Genomic DNA, 22,675 nt, shown 5'->3' on the forward strand with positions numbered 1-22,675 from the left:
AGTGTTTTTGCCTGGAGAATCCCAGGGACAGGGGAGCCTGGTGGGCTGCCGTCTATGGGGTGGCACAGAGTCGGATACGACTGAAGTGACTTAGCAACATGATACAGGTGAGTGGGAAATGAAGTCCTTATTGCAAGGGACCGTGGGCTCAGCTAAAACTTGGGACTTCTATTATTATAGAAGGAGGGAATACCACAGTATGTAATCAAGAAAGGTATATTAAAGATAAATTTGACATAAAATAAAGAAATTTAAAATATATGAAAGACTGAGAGAGAGTGGCCAGCTAGAAGAAAATGCTTAGCTTGAACCTTTGAAAGTGCAATCAAATATTTCTATCTCAAAAGCACCATTCAAAAAAAGACCATTTACTTCCCTTGTCGTCTCTTCTTCTTTCCAAAGTATGTTAGGGAGTCAGAAAGGAGATGAGTAGAAGTACCATAGGAGCTGAGAAGAGTATGTTAGTCACTTTTGGAAGCTGCCAGACCACCACCAGCCCCAGCTTAGGGAAGGTAAGTTGTGATTTTGAGTGAAATAAGTTGTGTTATTACATGAAATTGTACCGTTTTCATTATCAAATTGTGACAGTTCTACCACTGAAAGTGATCATAGGATGTTTTAGTATCAATAGGAGATCATATATCCTAGGTGTGCCTGATGGTTTTATCCAGGAGCAGGGAAAGAATTTTCCTACTGAATAAAGGTTTAAGGGATGATGGCATCTGGTCCCATCACTTCATGGAAATAGATGGGGAAACAGTGGAAACAGTGTCAGACTTTATTTTTCTGGGCTCCAAAATCACTGCAGATGGTGACTGCAGCCATGAAATTAAAAGACGCTTACTCCTTGGAAGGAAAGTTATGACCAACCTAGATAGCATATTCAAAAGCAGAGACATTACTTTGCCAACAAAGGTCCATCTAGTCAAGGCTATGGTTTTTCCTGTGGTCATGTATGGATGTGAGAATTGGACTGTGAAGAAGGTTGAGCGCAGAAGAATTGATGCTTTTGAACTGTGGTATTGGAGAAGACTCTTGAGAGTCCCTTGGAGTGCAAGAAGATCCAACCAGTCCATTCTGAAGGAGATGAGCCCTGGGATTTCTTTGGAGGGAATGATGCTGAAACTGAAACTCCAGTACTTTGGCCACCTCATGCGAAGAGTTGACTCATTGGAAAAGACTCTGATGCTGGGAGGGATTGGGGGCAGGAGGAGAAGGGGACGACAGAGGATGAGATGGCTGGATGGCATCACTGACTTGATGGACATGAGTCTCAGTGAACTCCGGGAGCTGGTGATGGACAGGGAGGCCTGGCGTGCTGCGATTCATGGGGTCGCGAAGAGTCAGACATGACTGAGCGACTGAACTGAACTGAACTGAACTGAGAGATAAAAGTAAAGACCATTTGTCTTTATATGCTGTGAGTATTGCTTGTACTTACCCATGATTACAATAACTACCTCACAGGGTTTTTTTGTGAAGATTAGGTAAAAGGGGAATGAAAGAAAGCCAGAAGAGAACAAGGCATAAAGAGGAACTAAATAAATACTGATTTCCTTCCCTTGATTCATAGTATTCATCCAGCAAATATGTACTTAATTTATACTATCTGCCAGTTTTGTTTTTCAGGATAAAGACATAAATGGGGGAAATCATAGAGAAAAGTAAAAATTAATTTGAAAAAAAATTATATCTCAATTTCCTTGTCTAAAGAGAATTTAATTTATCTGACTCACTGCCACCTGGAGGCAGCTGTTGAAATTTTAGACACAATTCCCAAGAGGGACTCCAGAACTTGAGGCTTGAAATTTTAACCCCATTTTATTAACAAAGTCATTCTATAACATACTTCTTGAGTTTTTTGTGAGGTCATTTTGTTATTTTTCTGCTAAATGCTTTTGCCAACCCAAATGGGTCCATGCACAGATATGACTGGGCCTGAAACCATTTCCTAGGGGTATTAAGCTAGGTATTAAGCCATTTTCCATTGTGCCAAATGAAGGTGGAAATTTCAATTCTCTCAATGAACATGATGAATTGCGCTTGCCTTTTCTGTTTTCCTAGTTATAGTCGCTAATGTATACAAGCTTTATCTTTAGTGACACCTAGTGGTTCCACGTGGTAATGACAACTCTTTTTGATGCTTTCTCCGGCTGAGTAACAGGTCAAGAGGGACTAGGCTTAAGTTTGTTTTTCATTTTACCTTGTCAAATAGTCTGTGAGAAAAATTATGTATCATGGCAATTCAAATAACCCCACTTACTGCTTGTAAAATAGAACTGATATCTGTGCTCCTATAATGGGATGTCAGGAATCTCTGGAAATGAGGTGATAATTCTTTCAAGTGGTTATAACTGTAAAGTAACTCCTTTTCCCTCCACTGGAAAGCTATGGAGGCATTACAAACCAAGAATTTGGAGAGAAGAGAAACTCTGTCGATTGTTTCATTTCCGTCACTGGAGCAGAGACATACTATGGAGATTTTAGGAAGGCTGAAGGGAATGATTCACGTTTTTTCTGTATGGTTTGAGCTTGTGATTATTTTTTTTAAAGAAGAATGAAAACCAGAATTTGACATTCCAGATTTGAAATCCATTTCAAAATCATTTTATAACAGACCCAAATGTGACTCAGCAGTTATTTATCTTACTCTTGTCTTGTCTTTTCTGTTCACCCATAGATTATAAAAAATTGAACAGTCAAGTGAATTACCAGAGAACAGAACCCAAACCATTATGACGTTCTTCTTTTTTCCGGAGTTCAAATAGAGAAAACCACACAAATAATATAGCAAACATTCATGTGTCCATGTTTTCTTCATAAAAGAATAAATACTATAAATAAACATGGGGAAAGTTGCTCTTATTTTTTTATTCCAAATCTCCATCACTTGTGCATAGGTATTTACCCTCCCAGCCTGTGTTTTGTAAAAATAATTTTCTTTCAATATATACACATATCAAAAATATTAGTGTGTTTATGTGTCTTAATTATATAAATATTTTTACTGTAGGTATAATTCTACAATTTGGTTTTTGTAGCTATCCATGTACAGATTTATACTCTTAGTCCGTTATTTTAACTGCTGAGTTCCACTGTACAGAGATCACAATTAACTGTCCATTCTCTTTTTTTTTTTTTCTTTTTTTTTTTTTAATTTTATTTTATTTTTAAACTTTACATAACTGTATTAGATTTGCCAAATATCAAAATGAATCCACCACAGGTTTACATGTGTTCCCCATCCTGAACCCTCCTCCCTCCTCCCTCCCCATTCCATCCCTCTGGGTCGTCCCAGTGCACCAGCCCCAAGCATCCAGTATCGTGCATCGAACCTGGACTGGCAACTCATTCATACATGATATTTTACATGTTTCAATGCCATTCTCCCAAATCTTCCCACATTCTCTTAGTATAACATATTTTTACAATTTTTTTCCTATTAAAAGTAAGGCTGTGTAAGTACTTTCATAATGGTGGAGTCTGTGCATGTGTGCTAAGTTGCTTTAGTCATGTCCAACTCTTTGTGACCCTATGGACCATAGCTCATCAGGCTCCTCTGTCCAAGGGATTCTCCAGGCAAGAATACTGGAGTGGGTTGCCCTTCCCTCTTCCAGCAGATGTGCCAGACCCAGGGATCCAATCCTCGTCTCTGTGTCTCTTGCACTGGCAACCAGGTTCTTTACCACTGGTGTCACCTGGTAAGCCAATGATGGAGTAAAACCTCTAAAAATTTATTCTTCTATAAAAGCAATGAGAACACCAGCAAAATCTAATTTTTTATAACTTGGGGGATTAATTAATGCAATCATGTAAGAAATGTTTATTTTTAAAAATAGCTGAAAACCAAGAACCCCAATACCATGGTAGCTGTGAAAATCAGCAGCCTAGCCACTACTAGAGAGGGCAGAATATGTTCGTAGATTTCCCAAATCCTTTAGGGAACGATTACTATTTGACTTTTTTGTTATCTCCCTGAGAAGTTACTGTTCATAGGGCCTGTCACTGTTTTACCTGACTCAGAGATTTTTCAGTGCAAACAGCTTTATTCTCAGAGCAACTGCCCAAACCAATCAGTGGTAATTGTTTAACATGTATCTCCCAGAGGTGGCAATACCAGCTGGAGCAAATAAGAGGCTGACAAAGAAGAAAAAAATTGAAAAATAAGTGCCCATAGGAGGTTTTGAAAGCTCTGACACATTTCTGGGAATCATGTTCAGGGCTCTGCACATGCCAGGGAAAAACCTGAGAAGGTTCTAATCTCTTACCTTTGGGCAACGTTAAGGCTCTGCAATCAGGGAGCAAAGGCTAAGGCAGTGTTGTAAACTGCTGCAAGTGTGGAAGGCATTCAACAACAACACATGCACACAGACAGAGCTCCTTGTCAAAGGAAGGAAGACTTAGTGGTTCAAAACCCTTAAGAAAATCTCTGTCTAATCATTAGCTGGTAGCTCAGCTGGTGAAGAATCTGCCTGCAATGAAGGAGACCCTGGTTTGATTCCTCGGTCGGGAATATCTCCTGGAGAAAAGAATAGGCTACCCACTCCAGTGTTCTTGCCTGGAGAATCACATGGACAGAGGAGTCTGGTAGGCTGCAGTCCATGGGGTAGTGAAGAGTTGGACACGATTGAGCAACTAATAGAGCACAATCATTAGCTAACTGAGCAAAGAAAGTGGCCATATGTGACCAAGAATATGGACTTTACAGAATTAGTCCAGGAAAGTCACTTACATTCACACACACAAAAAAACACCACCAACAATAACGATAATGAGCATAACAACAAACTCTGAGAGGGGAGCAATATGATCACTAGAGCTGCTATTAAGTTATTTTAAATATCCATATTTTAATGAAAATTATGACATGCAATAAAAAAGGAACTATGGTCCATATGCAGGGGGAAAAAAAGACCAATAGAAATGGTTGCTAAGAAAACCAGATGTCGTACCCACTAGACAAAGACTTCTAATAGATTGTAAAAAATATAGTGAAAGAACTAAAGGAAACTGTGTTTTAAAAATATATATAAAAACAATGTTTCTCTTACCAAATAGGGTATATCAAAAAGGAAATAGAAATTATACAACACAGTCAAATAGAAATTCTGAAGTAAAAAGTACAACTAAAATGAAAATTTTACTTACAGGGGCTTAACAGCAGATTTGAATAGCAGATGACAAAATCATCAAACTTGCAACTAGGTCAGTTGGGGTTATCCAGTTTTAAAAGCAGAAATTTGAAAGAATCAGGAAAAATAAAGTTTCAGAGACTCATGGTATATCATCAAGTATACTAAAATATGCCTAATATGAGTAACAGAAGGAAAGGAGAGGGAGAATATATGTAGAAATAATGGCCAAAAGCTTCCCAAATTTGACCCAAAAAGCCATTAACCTCCACACACGGAAGTTCAGAGAATGTGAAACAGCATGTCTAAAGCCAAAATCGAAGAGAAAATCTTAAAAGCAACAAATGAAAAGCAGTTCACTTATTGTATAAGATATTGTCATAAGATTAACAGCTGGTTTGTCATCAGAAACACAGATGGCAGAATGTAGTAGGGTGATATGAAAAGGGCTGGGAGGAAAAAAAATTGTCAACTAAGATTTTTATATCTGGCAAAATTATGCTTTAAAAATGAAGAAAAACCTTTCCAAAATTGAAAAGATCATAAGGGAATGCTCTGAATAATTTCCATCAGATTACATAACATATGAAATGGAGAGATTTATAGAGACACACACTGTCAACACTGACTCAAAAAGTAGGAAAAGATGGAACAGAACTATAACAAGAGATTAAATTAATAGTCAAAAACCTTCCTATAAAAGAATGTCAGAACCAAATTACTTTAATGGTTCAGTTCAGTTCAGTTCAGTCACTCAGTCATGTCGACTCTTTGTGACCCCATGAATTGCAGGCCTCCCTGTCCATCACCAGCTCTCAGAGTTCACTCAAACTCGTGTCCATCGAGTCGGTGATGCCATCCAGCCATCTCATCCTCTGTCGTCCCCTTTTCCTCCTGCCCCCAATCCCTCCCAGCATCAGAGTCTTTTCCAATGAGTCAACTCTTTGCATGAGGTGGCCAAAGTACTGGAGTTTCAGCTTTAGCATCATTCCTTCCAAAGAAATCCCAGGGCTGATCTCAAGTTCTACCAAATGTTTAAAGATAATTGTACACCAATTTTATAAACTCTTTTAAAAAAAGTAGAAGAGGATTGAACATGTCTGACTAATGCAATGAGGCCCTGATACCAAACCAGATGAAGACATCTAAAGACAACTTCAGACTAGATTTATATCTCTTGTAGTTATAGCTGCATAGGTAGTGCTGATGGTTGTACAAATCTGTAATTATAATTAAAACTACTGAGTTGTACACTTTAAAATGGTAAATTTTATGGAATGTAAAATATATCTTAAATTTTTCATAAAAATAATGCTTCAGTGAATATCCTTCCCCATGCCTCCAAGTTTGCAAATTCTACAAACGTTTCTGTCTATGGACCAACAGCTGAAAATTCTGGCATGTAGTTTTTCAATTTTTCTAAAATGTGAAAATTGCTCTACAAAGTAGCTATGTCATTTGTACTTCCTCCAGTGGTGTGAGAAAGTTCCAGTTTCTTTGATCTTTGCCAATATTTAAATAATCAGTTTTTAAATTTTACTTGTTTTTAGTTTTTATTTTTACTTATTTGTTGTGAAATGGTACTTTACTGGTTTGCATTTCTGTGACTTTGAGGAAGATTAAGCATCTTGTAATCTGTATTGACCAATCACTTCTCGTCTTCTGTGAATTTTCTACTCATATCCTTTGTCCACTGGCTGACAAGCTGTTGGTTTGCAGAGCTACCTTAAGTGCTGATAACATAGGAACCAAAGGCTTCCCTCCCCGGGAGTGACAGTGAGCATTACCAGCCATTTGGGCATATCAGTACTTTCTAGGCAAGAACCATGTCCATTCCAAAATGGAATCTTTGAAATATATTGTTGTCATGACGAGCAACAACATCTCAAAGGATTCCTTTGTCTAAGAGGTAAAACACTGGACTTTCTCTTCACTACCTGCCTGATATCAATTGCAAAGAAGTTACACATAAGTTAAGTGTTTTTTCTTCTATTGATCCTTCAGTCAAAAGCCTGTCTTCTTTCTAACCTTGATTACTTTTCTTAGTTTTTGTTCTCTTGAAAAAATTATGAATATATTATAATTTACCTCACAATGAGCCTTCTTCTAAAGTTCTTAACAAACTTGCCATTTGGAAGAGTTCATTTTTGTTAATCTCCTGACTCCCTGTCGATCTTCTTTCCCACCATCTTGACCACATCTCTCTTGCCTCACAGGCATCTCGAGTACCTATACTAACTTACAGCAGTTTACACCATCAAAATTTAGACTCACCTCAAGCACTCAAGCTCTAAAATTGAGCTCCTTTCCATAAAACATTTACTTTGCTCAATAAAGCTGGATTTCAAGGAGTCAGGAAACAGAAAAATTCATCAGGTGGTGAAACGCTCGAGACTAAGTAGTTTAAAGATCAATTTTTTAAATGTCAGTCACAGTTTATTTATTAAAATAAACCTTGCACATGTAAAAACCCAAAATAGCAAAACTTGTATCACAGGAAAACTTCTAGATCTGTTCTAAAATTTCCTCACATTTGTATTCAATTCTGTGAGAATTTTAAAGGGGAAACTTTTGCTAAAGCTAAGACTTTGATACAGTAAACTGGTAATACACATTTAGTAAATATGGAATGTTTGAAAAAAACAATCAGAGTGTGAGAAATGGCTTTTAACAAGAAAGAACTCAAGGAATGTGATTCCCTTCTTCAAGAGACTAAGAAAATAAACTTCAGCTCAAAGAGATGCTAGAGAAGCAGTGTGCACTGAATCTATTTGAAAGAAAATGGGGATTGTTTTTACAGAACTGAATGTAAATATTTAAACCTTGTAAGCATAAAAATTATATAACTAATCACCCATGAAAATTAGGAAATAAGAAAGAATAAAATGTAAGTACCTTGATTTCTTTATTATTTAAATTTGAGGATTAATAGGTCATCAAGTAATATATACAAAAAGGCATAAATTTTTCACTAAGTGATTTAATCAACTAAAATCATATAAAGAATGAGGGAAGGGAGGAAATAGAAATAAACAAACGTCATCTTTGTTCACAGCTGGAATCGACAGATTCAGTCCATAAAGTTTTGAGAAATAAATACATTACAAAAAATTATAGTCATCTTAATGATAATCACAACAGGAATATAACATTTCATATTTAAAGAAATACCCCAAAACACACCATATCACACACACACACACACACACACACACACAAGAAAGGGAAAAAATACCAAGCATTAAAGGACTTAAAAGTAGCAAAAGCAACCAAAAAACAGCATAAAATTTTAACAAAATTAAGATCAAAATCTACTCTGTTCAGTTCAGTTCAGTTGCTCAGTGGTGTTCAACTCTTTGCGAGCCCATGGACTGCAGTGCACCATGCCTCCCTGTTCATCACCAACTCCCGGAGTTTACTAAGACTCATATCCATTGAGCCAGTGATGCCATCCAAACATCTCATCCTCTGTCGTCCCCTTCTACTTCTGCCTTCTGTCTTTTGCAGCATCAGGGTCTTTTCCAGTTAGTCAGTTCTTTCCATCAGGTGGCCAAAGTATTGGGGTTTCAGCTTCAACATCATTCCTTCCAATGAGTATTCAGGACTAATCTCCTTTAGGATGGACTGGTTGGATCTCCTTGCAGTCCAAGGGACTCTCAAGAGTCTTCTCTAATGCCACAGTTCAAAAGCATCAATTCTTTAGCAGTCAGCTTTATTTATAGTCCAACTCTCACATCTATACATGACTACTGGAAAAACCATAGCTTTGACTAGATGGACTTTTGTTGGCAAAGTAATGTCTTTGCTTTTTAATATGCTGTCTAGGTTGGTCATAAATTTCCTTCCAAGGAGTAAGCATCTTTTATTTCATGGCTGTAGTCACCATCTGCAATGATTTTGGAGCACCCCCTCATCACCACCAAAATAAAGCCTGTCACTGTTTCCACTGTTTCCCCATCTATTTGCCATGAAGTGATGGGACCAGATGTCATGGTCTTACTTTTATGAATGTTGAGCTCTAAGCCAACTTTTTCATTCTCCTCTTTCACTTTCATCAAGATGCTCTTTAGTTCTTCTTCACCTTCTACCAAGAGGGTGGTGTCATCTGCATATCTGAGGTTATTGATATTTCTCCCTGCAATCTTGATTCCAGCTTGTATTTCATCCAGTCCAGCATTTCTTATGATATACTCTGCATAAATAAGCAGGGTGACAATTTACAGCCTTGATATACTCCTTTCCTGATCTGGAGGTAGTCTGTTGTTCCATGTCCAGTTCTAACTGTTGCTTCCTGACCTGCATACATATTTCTCAGGAGGCACGTGAGGTGGCCTGGTATTCACTTCTCTTTAAGAATTTTCCACAGTTTGTTGTGATCCAATAGTCAAAAGGCTATGGCATAGTCAATAAAGCAGAAGTAGATGTTTTTCTGCAACTCTCTTGCTATTTCAATGATCTAACAGATGTTGACAATTTGATATCTGGTTCCTTTGCCTTTTCTAAAACCAGCTTGGACATCTGGAAGTTCACAGATAACATACTATTGAGGCCTGGCTTGGAGAATTTTGAGCACTACTTTACTAGCGTGTGAAATGAGTGGAATGTGCGGTAGTTTGAGCACTCTTTGACATTGCCTTTCTTTGGGACTGGAATGAAAACTGACCTTTTCCAGTCCTGTGGCCACTGCTGAGCTTTCCAGATTTGCTGGCATATTGAGTGCAGCACTTTCACAGCATCATCGTTCAGGATTTGAAATAGCTCAACTGGAATTCCATCATCTCTACTAGCTTTGTTCATAGTGATGCTTTCTAAGGCCCACTTGACTTCACATTCCAGGATGTCTGGCTCTAGGTCAGTGATCACACCATCGTGATTATCTGGGTCATGAAGATCTTTTTTGTACAGTTCTGTGTATTCTTGCCACTTCTTCTTTATATCTTCTGTTTCTGTTAGGTCCATATCATTTCTGTCCTTTATTGTGCCCATCTTTGCATGAAATGTTCCCTTGGTATCTCTAATTTTCTTGACGAGATCTCTAGTCTTTCCCATTCTATTGTTTTCCTCTATTTCTTTGCATTGATCACTGAGGAAGGCTTTCTTATCTCTCCTTGTTATTCTTTGGAACTCTGCATTCAGATGTTTATATCTTTCCTTTTCTCCTTTGACTTTCACTTCTCTTATTTTCACAGCTATTTGTAAGGCCTCCTTAGACAAACATTTTACCTTTTTGCATGTCTTTTTCTTCAGGATGGTCTTGATCATTGCCTCTTGTACAATGTCACAAACCTCCGTCCATAGTTCTTCAGGTACTCTGTCTATCAGATCTAATCTCTTGAATCTATTTGTCACTTCCACTATATAGTTATAAGGGATTTGATTTAGGTCATACCTGAATGGTCTAGTGGTTTTCCTACTTTCTTCAATTTAAGTCTGAATTTGGCAATAAGGAGTTCCTGATCTGAGCCACAGTCAGCTCCTGGTCTTGTTTTTGCTGACTGTATAAAGCTTCTCCATCTTTGGCTGCAAAGAATATAATCAATCTGATTTCGGTGTTGACCATCTGGTGATGTCTGTGTGTAGAGTCTTCTCTTGTGTTGCTGGAAGAGGGTGTTTGCTATGACCAATGCGTTCTCTTGGCAAAACTCTATTAGCCTTTGCCCTGCTTCATTATGTACTCCAAGACCAAATTTGCCTGTTATTCCAGGTATCTCTTGACTTCCTACTTTTGCATTACAGAGAAAGGAATCTGGATAAAGTTACATGAAACCCAGCAATATTCTACCTACTAGAAACATTTAAAAAGCAAAATAACTCAAAAATGGGGCAAACTACACAAAGAAAATGTAAACAACAACAACAAATTAGGAGTCAGGATCTTAATTCAGACAAGTTGATTTTAGGCTTGAATTAACTTTAAAGCATTAAATGTGATTTTTAAAGTGCATCACGTAATGAAAAAATCTATAAACCATAATGAAGATAAAAATGCATGAGGCAAAAAGAATTTTAAGATGTCCTCCAATATTCCTGTCTCTGGGTATCCTTGCCTTGTATAAATCTCACCTCTTGAAGCTGAAAGGTTAAGAAAGGATAAAGCCTGGGGCTCTGAATATAATGGGATATGATTGTTACATAATACTTGGCAAAAGGGATTTTATAGATGTAAGTAGGTTACTAGACAGTTGGCTTTGAGTTAATCAAAGGAGTATTATGAATGGTCTTATGTAATCACATGATTCCTTTAAGTCTAGGTCTTAGATGTTGGAGACAGAAGTTGTATTGGTAGTGTGAAGGGGCCACAGAGCAATAAACTGCAGACAGTTTCTAGAAGCTGAAAAATGCCCTCAGCCACAACCAGCAAGAGGGAAGGATCTTCAGTCTTTCAGCCTCAAGGAATTGAACTCTGCCAACAACTTAATGACCTTGGAAGAAGATCCTGAATCTCAAGTGAGATGGAAGTTCATACTGACAACTTGATTCTAGACATGTGAGACCCTAAGCACCGCCTGACCTTGACCAGCAGAAAATGTGAAATAATAAATGGGTGTTTTTTTAAATCATTACATTTGTGGTAACTTGTTACACAGCAATTGAAAATTAAAATGATCTAAATTGATGGGAGAAATATCAATAACCTCAGATACGCACCCTTATGACACCACCTTTATGGCAGAAAGTGAAGAAGAACTAAAGAGCTTCTTGATGAAAGTCAAAGAGGAGAGGGAAAAAGTTGGCTTAAAGCTCAACATTCAGAAGACTAAGATCATGGCATCCGGTCCCATGACTTCATGGCAAATAGATGGGGAAACAGTGGAAACAGTGGCTGACTTTATTTTTTTGGGCTCCAAAATCACTGCAGATGGTGATTGTAACCATGAAATTAAAAGATGCTTACTCCTTGGAAAGTTATGACCAGTCTAGACAGCATATTCAAAAGCAGAGACATTACTTTGTCAACAAAAGTCCGTCTAGTCAAGGCTATGGTTTTTCCAGTGGTCATGTATGGATGTGAGAGTTGGACTATAAAGAAAGCTGAGCACTGAAGAATTGATGCTTTTGGACTGTGGTGTTGGAGAAGAGTCTTGAGAGTCTCTTGGACTGCAAGGAGATCCAACCAGTCCATCCTAAAGGAGATCAGTCCTGGGTGTTCATTGGTAAGACTGATGTTGAAGCTGAAACTCCAATACTGTGGCCGCCTGATGCAAAGAGCTGACTCATTTGAGAGGACCCTGATGCTGGGAAAGATTGAGGGCAGGAGGAGAAAGGGACGACAGAGGATGAGATGGTTGCATTGCATCACTGACTCAATGGACATGGGTTTGGGTGGACTCTGGGAGTTGGTGATGGACAGGGAAACCTGGCGTGCTGCAGTTCATGGGGTCACAAAGAGTCGGACACAACTGAGCAACTGAACTGAACTGAAATACCATGTAACATAGTAGTATCAAAATTTATAAAGCAAAACAAAGCTCTAGGAACACATACTGGTTTATGTACTAATACAAAATACTCTTTTACAGCATTAGTAGCAGAAGGCTTTAAGTCACCTCTGTTGGCATGTCCTCAAGGATTATTAAAGCAAGTAAGAATTTAGGCTATGTTGAAGACAAAGGTAAGTGTGTATATACGTGTGTGGACGAGAGAGAGAAACTTCAGTCTCTAGCCCTGAATGCAAAGAATGTGTCTTTTTTTCCCTAGTGCCCACAAAAAGGAATACTCATAAAAGATAACCATATGTTAAGCTAGAAATTTCTGTATAAATTCCAAAATGTAGAAACAGCAGAAATATTCTCTATCACAATGCAAAAAAAAATTATAAGTTAGTAATAAATTTAGGAAACAAAAAATTCCTATCATTTGCCATACAAGATATTCTATTTAAACAACTCTTAGGTTAAAGAGAAAATTAATACAGAAGTTACAGAATCTTGATAGCCCTACATATTAGAATCTATAACATATAGCTGAAAGAGCATGCAGAGAAAAATCCAAAGCTTTACATACTTAGAATTATAAACTAGGAAGGATGGAAATAATTGAATCAAGAATCCACAAGAAGTTAGAAAAAGAACCTCACAGTAAATCCAAGGAAGATGGAGGAAAGAAGGCATACATAAAGATGAAGCTGCATCCTTGAATTTGATAAAGGAAAAACAGTACAACTAGTAAATAAACTCAAAATCTGATACTTTCTGATAAGAAGAACACTTCACTTCAGTGATATTTTCCAAAAAAAAAAAAAAAAAGAAAAACAACCTATATCTCCAATGAAATGTTAATAAAATATCAGATAAATGCAAACTTGAGGGGCATTCCAAAACATCTGACCAGGTACCCTTCCAAAATAGTCAAATTCATGAACAAGGAAAGATTACAAAATAATCACAAAATAGAGGAAATGAAGGAGAAATGACTTAAATGCAATATGGGGTCCTGAATTGAATCCTGGGACAGAAAAAGGACTTTAGTAGACAAAGTCTACAGTTTAGTTAATAAAGTTGTACTTTTATTAACTTTTCAGTTTTTACAGATGTGCCATGGTTATGTAAGATGATAACATTAGGGGAAATAAGGTGAGGGGTACATGAAAACTCTATGCTATTTTTTCAACTTTTCTGTAAATCTAAAATTATTCTAAAATAAAGACATCATTTTTTAAAAAGAAGCACAGAAGACCTAGAACATTTAAATAGAACAATTAGAAGAAATGAAAGTAATGATCAAAGGGCTACCCCCTTAAAGAAGCAAACAAAACATATTACGTTCTAAAAGTTTTATTAGAGTATTTTACCAAACACTTCAGTCATCCATAACTTCAATGCTAGTTAAATCATTCTGATATAGACACATTTAAAAGGCACTCGTATACTTTCCCATGAGATAAAGAATTAAAAGATAATACAGTCTTTTTCTTTCCAATTTTAATATACTTATTTCTTTCTATTTTTCAGTAATACTGGATGGAATGTCCAGAAATGGCAAATGATAGTAGTAATAATGGTCATCTTTGTCTTGTTCTTTAATTGAGAATGCTTCTAATTATCTCTCTATTACACCTGGCTCTGGCTTTTGTGTTTATACGTCACTTTAAGAGAATGACACACATCTATTTTATTAAAGAATTGTTATCAAGAATTGATTTAAAATTTTATCAGAATTTTGCCTTAATAAAAATTATCATGTAATTTTTTAATAATTAAAGTCGAGAATTATATTTTATGTTCTCTTTAATATCACCATTCTTGTATGTTTGAAATAAATACCACTTGATTATACTTTTAATATGGCTCTTTGGCTAATCTTTAGTTAAGCGTTCAGTAAAATCTGTGATGAATTTGTCTGAAGTTTTCCTGTGTGTGTGTGTGTGTGTCTGTGTGTGTCTTCATGTACTATCTTTATTGGGCTTTGCCATTAAGGTTATACAAAGCTTTAGATTTGGGGATATGTTCCAACAGGTGGTAAGAGTTCATTCTCTCTCTCTTTAAAATTAATTTGTTTATTTTAATTGGAGGCTAATTACTTTACAGTATTGTAGTGGTTTTTACCATACATTGACAAATACATTTTAATGAGTCTCTCTCTTCTCTTTGACTAGTAAGTAATCTCCACATTCTACAGTCCAGTGTCAAGTGGCACCGTGTGGTAAGTGATATTTTATGAGTATATTAATGTAACCGAAATCTCTTGGGGGGGAAACAAACAATACAATTGTGTGGGTAGATGGAAGAGAAAAGGGCAGTTTGGTTGAAAACTGTTTTTAGCTTTTTCTTGGCAGAGTCCTATTCCTGCTTAGCCTTGTGTGCCCCCCAAAATGACCTTCAACACTAATTCAAAAGGAAGAAAGTTTTGACTCATCACACTATTTTCCCCATCCACCTTCACCTCCTGACTGGCCTGCTACAATAGCCCATTATTCTTCTTCATTACTGTGGAAATCCTTCCCAGCAAACTAGGTCAGAAGTGAATGACCACCAGAAAGAGGACAAGAGGTCATGCTGTGGGCAGACAAAAGAGAAAACTATTTTCCCAGTTCACCACCACAACCTCAGAGAAGCTTCCCTGGTGGCTTAGTGGTGAAGAGTCCGCCTGCCAATGCAGGAGACACGGGTTCGATCCCTGGTCTGGGAAGATCCCACATGCAGCGGAGGACTAAGCCCTTGTGCCGCAACTATTGGGCCGGTGCTCTAGGGCCCAGGAGCTTTAACTACCGAGCTCACGCGCCCCAGAGCCTGTTCTCCACAACAATGGAGCCACTACAATGAAAGCCTGCACGCCACAACTAGAGAGTCGCCTCTACTTGCCACAACTAGAGAAAGCTCTCACAGCGATGAAGATGCAAGGCAGCCAAAAATAAAATAAATACTATTTTAAATATAAAAATAAAGACAGAGGAGACAAGGAGAGCTGTGAGAGACAGAAACCCCATTATTCACTCCAATAATAGTAAAAATGGCTAACACTTAGATAGCTTTAATAACATCTTAGTTATGCTCTGAGTGCTTCACATGAAAAGCTCATTTAATCCTCACAGCAGTCCTACACAGTAAGTACTTCTATTATCCCTGCTCAGAAAATGAGGACTGAGGCAAGAGGTGTGACCTGCCAGTGTGCCCATAATTTTCAAGTGGCGGAACAGGATACAAATTCATGGAATCTGGTCCCAGAATCACTGGTATCACCACCAAGTTATAATGTGTTGGCCCTAAACCCAAGAATCTTGCCTGCCCTTGGGATCAAGGAATAAATAATAAGGTTGAAGATCTTAAATAAACAGGATTCAGTATTAAAAATAATGGTGAATTCATTTTAGTAACCAAAAGAGATGGAAGTTCATGAAATCAGACTTAGAAGGCAATAAGGGAGACAACGATTTAGGAAAGGATCGGATCAGTGAATAGAGACGGACAGAGTACGGTAGAAGAGTTACAAGAAAAAATAAAACCATTTCCTGGTCTTTTCAACCAAAACAGTGTTATTAGCACTTCCATATCGGTGTATTCTATCTCTGGATAGACAGAAGGAAGATGTGGAAATTTTGTCACTATTTACCCGATCGTGCTGTGCTGTATGTGTGTGCATTACTTTTTAAAATATTTAAATCAAGATAGTGCTTTAAAACTTTACTCAAAAAGATGCTTCTATAGATAATTAAGTTTCATCACTGGCTCAACCTACACATTTGTATCTAAATTTGAAATCTATCTCCTGCTCTTGTAAAGATGCTGTTTCCTATGTATGTCTGTAAATGTGCTTCACAGATCAATTTTATCCTAATTTTAATCTCTATTTTACTTGTATGTCATTGGGTTTCTTTTCTTGGTCTCTAAGTCACCCCTAATCCCTTTTGTTTCTCTGGTGAAGGGGTATCTTAATAAAATAAATTAATATAGAGCAATCTTACTGTGTGAATTTGAAACTGTTTTGTTGTTAACTGTTGTTGTTCAGTCAGCTGTTTTACTGATTCCTGCTATGTCTCCAGAGATAAACTGGTGATCTAGTAAGACAGTTGCTAAACTCGTAAAGTAAGAATATGGTCCTAAGAAGGTCAAAATTGCACTGTAATTTCAGTTCTTAATGTTTTTCAGAAGCAGTGTCCATATTTCACTTAGGTCCAAAAACCAAATTATATTTAAGATAATGACATAGACTTATGTTGGAAATAGATGTATATAGACAGAGAGTTCCAGAAAAACATCTATTTCTGCTTTATTGACTATGCCAAAGCCTTTGACTATGTGGATCACAATAAACTGTGGAAAATTCTGAAAGAGATGGGAATACCAGACCACCTGACCTGCCTCTTGAGAAACCTGCATGCAGGTCAGGAATCAACAGTTAGAATTGGACATGGAAAAAAAGACTGGTTCCAAAGAGGAAAAGGAGTACGTCAAAGCTGTATATTGTCACCCTGCTTATTTAACTTTTATGCAGAGTACATCATGAGAAATGCTGGGCTGGAAGAAGCACAAGCTGGAATGAAGATTACCAGGAGAAATATCAACAACCTCAGATATGCACCCTTATGACACTACCCTTATGGCAGAAAGTGAAGAGGAACTGAAGAGCCTCTTTTTGAAAGTGAAAAAGGAGAGTGAAAAAGTTGGCTTAAAGCTCAACATTCAGGACACTAAGTTCATGGCATCCAGTCCTATCACTTCATGGAAAATAGATGGGGAAACAGTGGAAACAGTGGCTGACTTTATTTTTCTGGGCTCTAAAATCACTGCAGATGGTGATTGCAGCCATAAAATTAAAAGACACTTACTCCTTGGAAGGAAGTTATGACCAACCTAGTTAGCATATTCAAAAGCAGAGATATTACTTTGGCAACAAAGTTCTGTCTAGTCAAGGCTATGGTTTTTCCAGTGATCATGTATGGATGTGAGAGTTGGACTATAAAGAAAGCTGAGTGCCAAAGAATTGATGCTTCTGAACTGTGGTGCTAGAGACGACTCTTGAGAGTCTCTTGGACTTCAAGGAGATCCAACCAGTCCATCCTAAAGGAGATCAGTCCTGGGTGTTCATTGGTAGGACTGATTTTGAAGCTGAAACTCCAATACTTTGGCCACCTCATGCAAAGAGCTGACTCATTTGAAAAGCCCCTGATGCTGGGAAAGATTGAGGGCAGGAGGAGAAGGGGACAACAGAGGATGGGATGGTTGGGTGGCATCACCAACTCAATGGACATGGGTTTGGGTGGACTCCGGGAGTTGGTGATGGACAGGGAGGCTTGGCATGCTGCAGTTCATGGGGTCACAAAGAGTCGGACATGACTGAGCAACTGAACTGAACTGAGACAGGAGATGGTCAAATGATTCATGGGACAAAAATTAAACTTGTTTCATGTAAAGGTCATGGTTTGAGCCTAAACTAAGTTCTTGCTAGAATTCAGGCCCACTTCAGATGGACCACTCCAGATGAGACAGGACTATCAGGATGGAAGAGACTGCAAGAGAAGAACACCTCTTGTGTGAAAATATTATCAAGGTGCATAAGTGTGATTCAAGGACAATGGGCTGGTAGAAGGGTGGGCAGGCTTACTATAGCAGTCCTAGCTGCCAAGTCCTAGAAAGATGGGGCTGCTGTAAGAGAGAGAGAAGCAATGAGTAGATAAAATGGTGAGAGTGAATGCAGTCACCTGTGGCTCTTGCTAGAAAGTGAGAGAATCTTTTGTGCAAGGCCAGTTTTCTTTCTTTCTCTTTTTAAATTGAAGTATAGTTGACTTTCAAATTATATTACTTCAAACCAATAACTCAACTTCTTTGTGTTTATTTGAAGAAAACAAAAACACTAATTGAAAATATATATGACCCCTATGTTCACTGCAGCATTATTTACAGCAGCCGAGATATGGAAGCAACATAACTGTCCATCAACAAATAAATGGATAAAAAATATGTGGTACATATATACAATGGAATATTACTCGGCCATAAAAAGAATGAAATCTTGCCATTTGCAGCAACATTAATAGACTTAGAGGATATTGTGCTAAGTAAAATAAGTTACGAGCTCTCTTGATTGTGGGTATCATCTGTCATGGGACTCTACCAGCAAGCACTAGCAGCAGTATCAATACCTTTGACAGATGGCCGCTTCAGCAGCATCATTTGGCTCAAGCAAAACTGCATGCTTTCTCAGTCATGTCCAACTCTTTCCAACCCCATGGACTGTACCCTGCCAGGCTCCTCTGCCCATGGAGGCAAAAATACTAGAGTGGGTTGCCATTTCCTACTCCAGGGGATCTTTCCAACCCAGGGATCAAACTCGCATCTCTTGCTTTGGCAAGCGGATCCTTTACATACAGCAAAAATAGTCAATATTATCTTAGTATATCACAGCAGTAAAGAAGCTATCACACCTTTAGTCTATTATAGATGGCTCATCTATATATTAATAGCACAGAGCTTTTCTATATCTAATTAAGTGAATCTATCCAGTGGTTGGCAATGCCAAAGAATGCTCAAACTACTGCACAATTGCACTCATCTCACACGCTAGTAAAGTAATGCTCAAAATTCTCCAAGCCAGGCTTCAGCAATATGTGAACTGTGAACTTCCTGATGTTCAAGCTGGTTTTCAAAAAGGCAGAGGAACCAGAGATCAAACTGCCAACATCCACTGGATCATGGAAAAAGCAAGACAGTTCAAGAAAAACATCTATTTCTGCTTTATTGACTATGCCAAAGTCTTTGACTGTGTGGATCACAATAAACTGTGGAAAATTCTGAAAGAGATGGGAATACCAGACCACCTGATCTGCCTCTTGAGAAATTTGTATGCAGGTCAGGAAGGAACAGTTAGAACTGGACATGGAACAACAGACTGGTTCCAAATAGGAAAACGAGTACATCAAGGCTGTATATTGTCACCCTGTTTATTTAACTTATATGCAGAGTACTTCATGAGAAATGCTGGGCTGGAATAAACACAAGCTGGAATCAAGATTGCCAGGAGAAATATCAATAACCTCAGATATGCAGATGACACCACCCTTATGGTAGAAAGTGAAGAGCTCAAAAGCCTCCTGATGAAAGTGAAAGTGGAGGGTGAAAAAGTTGGCTTAAAGCTCAACATTCAGAAAACAAAGATCATGGCATCTGGTCCCATCACTTCATGGGAAATAGATGGGGAAACAGTGGAAACAGTGTCAGACTTTATTTTTGGGGGCTCCAAAATCACTGCAGATGGTGACTGCAGCCATGAAATTAAAAGACACTTACTCCTTGGAAGGAAAGTTATGACCAACCTAGATAGCATATTCAAAAGCAGAGACATTACTTTGCCAACAAAGGATCGTCTAGTCAAGGCTATGGTTTTTCCTGTGGTCATGTATGGATGTGAGAGTTGGACTGTGAAGAAGGCTGAGCGCCAAAGAATTGATGCTTTTGAATTGTGGTGTTGGAGAAGACTCTTGAGAGTCCCTTGGACTGCAAGGAGATCCAACCAGTCCATTTTGAAGATCAGCCCTGGGATTTCTTTGGAAGGAATGATGCTAAAGCTGAAACTCCAGTACTTTGGCCACCTCATGTGAAGAGTTGACTCATTGGAAAAGACTCTGATGCTGGGAGGGATTGGGGGCAAGAGGAGAAGGGGATGACAGAGGATGAGATGGCTGGATGGCCTCACTGACTCGATGGATGTGAGTGTGAGTGAACTCTGGGAGTTGGTGATGGACAGGGAGGCCTGGCGTGCTGCGATTCATGGGGTCGCAAAGAGTCGGACACGACTGAGCGACTGATCTGATCTGATCTGATCCAGTGGTTCCTCTTTTTCAAAAATGTATTGACTAATTTTACTTGTTTACGCTTTTCAAAACAACTTTATTTTTTAATTTATTTTATTGGAGTATAGTTTATTTACAATGTTGCATTAGTTTCAGGTATACAGGAAAGTAATTACTTATACATTTATCCACTCTTTTTTATATATTTTTTTCTGTATGGGCCATTACAGATTAATTTTTTTTGTTTTGGTCACACTGTGCTGCATGTGAGATCTTAGTTTCCACACCCAGGATCGTGCCCTCTGTAGTGGAAGTGTGGAGTCTTAACCTCTGGACCACCAGGGAAGTCCCCACTTTCAGAAAAATTTTGAATTGTACTTGTTAAATTTCTCCTAGAATTTCTTTTGGCATTTGATTCGAATTATACTAAATTGTATACCACCCTAATGGCAGAAAGTGAAGAGGAACTCAAGAGCGTCTTGATGAACGTGAAAGAGGAGAGTGAAAAAGTTGGCTTAAAACTCAACATTCAAAAAACTAAGATCATGGCATCCAGTTCCATCACTTCATGGCAAATAGATGGGGAAAAAAAATGAAAACAGTGACAGACTTTCTTTTCTTGTGCTCCAAATCACTCAGGACAGTGATTGCAGCCATGAAATTAAAAGACACTTGCTTTTTGGAAGAAAAGCTATGACAAACCTAGACAGCATATTAAAAAGCAGAAACATCATTTTGCCAACAAAGGTCCGTATAGTCAAAGCTATGGTTTTTCCCGTAGTCATGTATGGATGTGAGAGCTGGACCATAAAGAAGACTGAGCACTGAAGTATTGATGCTTTCGAACTGCAGTGCTGGAAAAGACTCTTAAGAGTTCCTTAGGAAGCAAGGAGATCAAAGCAGTTAATTCTAAAGGAAATCAACCCTGAATATACATTGCAAGGACTGATGCTGAAACTGAAGTTCCAATACTTTGGATACCTGGTGCAAAGAAGTGACTCACTGGCAAAGACCCTGATGCTGGGAAAGATGGAAGGCAGGAGGAGAAGGGGGAAACAGAGGATGAGATGATTGGATGGCTTCACCAACTCAATGGACATGAGTTTGAGCAAACTCTGGGAAATAGTGAAGGACAGGGAAGACTGGTGTGCTGCAGTCCACAGGGTCACAAAAAGTCACACATGACTTAGCAACTAAACAACAACAACAACAAATACTAAATTTATAGACTAGTTTATGGAGACATCATTTAAATTCTTATCATCAGGAACATGTTTTATTCTCTCATTTACTTGAATCTTCAGTAAAGTTTTTTTCATGTATACCTTAAATATTTCTTAATAATTTATCTAGGTGTATTTTATATATTTATAGTTATTGAGTATACAATATATGATTTGTAAATATTTTCTCCCAGCACATTGACTTTTTTTTCTTTTCCTTAATTGTGTCTTTATGAAAAGCAAAAATGTTTAGTATCGATCAAATCTAATTTTTCTTTTCTTTTGTTGACTGTGTTTTGGGGGCTGTATCTAAGAAAATGCTGCCGAAACCAAAAGTGAAAAAGATTTTCTCTTACATTTTCTTCTAAAGATTTTACAGTTGTAGCTCTTACACTTAGATCTATTCTCTATTTTGAGTTATTTTTGTTTAGGTGTGAGGTAGGAATATAAATTCATCTTTTTACATATACATATCCATTGTTTCATTCTTTTATTTTTAACATATAATCTCATAGCATTGTTGCAGCAAAATGTGACCTGCACAATTTCTGTTCTGGGAACTTAGAGATTTGTGTGTGTGTGTGTGTGTGTGTGTGAAGTAGATATATGATCAATTTTAAATGGCTTTTTTTAGTTTTGTAAAAGTAGTATGCTTCCATCTTTTAAATAATGCAATACAGATGAAAATTTTTAAATATAATAATAAAAACAGCTATCATCAATGATGATTCTATCCATTTCCCTAGGTTGCAAATAATTTTCTTTAAACAATAAAATTGAAGGCATAACTTACATTTTCTGGTATACAGTATAATCAATGAAAAATCTGATCATGATCTGATTCTGCAGCCTTAGTCATCTGTTTTATTTCTCTAGAAGGCTTTTTCTTCATCTTGGCTAAACTGAAATTTCATAACAATAGTTTTAGGTGCATTTTTTATTCAAGTATGTTAGGCACTTACTCATATTTCAATCTCCAGATTCCAGCCCATTTATCTTTGAGAAACTATCTTGTATTATTTTTTAAAGAATTTATTTATTTATTTCTTGGCTGTGCTGGGTTTTCATTGCTGCACAGGCTTTTCTCTAGTTGC

General features: G+C 37.6%; 1 protein-coding gene across 1 annotated transcript in view; it reads left to right on the forward strand.

Annotated features, from left to right (window-relative positions):
• The first annotated feature begins 425 nt into the window (after positions 1-425).
• Positions 426-22,675, forward strand: part of MROH9 (maestro heat like repeat family member 9) — a 118,009-nt gene continuing 95,759 nt past the window's right edge. The window contains exon 1 of the mRNA XM_055583777.1: positions 426-512. Within this exon, the coding sequence (XP_055439752.1) occupies positions 426-512 (87 nt within the window). The remainder of the gene's footprint in view (positions 513-22,675) is intronic.

This window comes from Bubalus kerabau, chromosome 5, assembly GCF_029407905.1.
Source record: "Bubalus kerabau isolate K-KA32 ecotype Philippines breed swamp buffalo chromosome 5, PCC_UOA_SB_1v2, whole genome shotgun sequence".
NCBI lineage: Eukaryota > Metazoa > Chordata > Mammalia > Artiodactyla > Bovidae > Bubalus > Bubalus kerabau.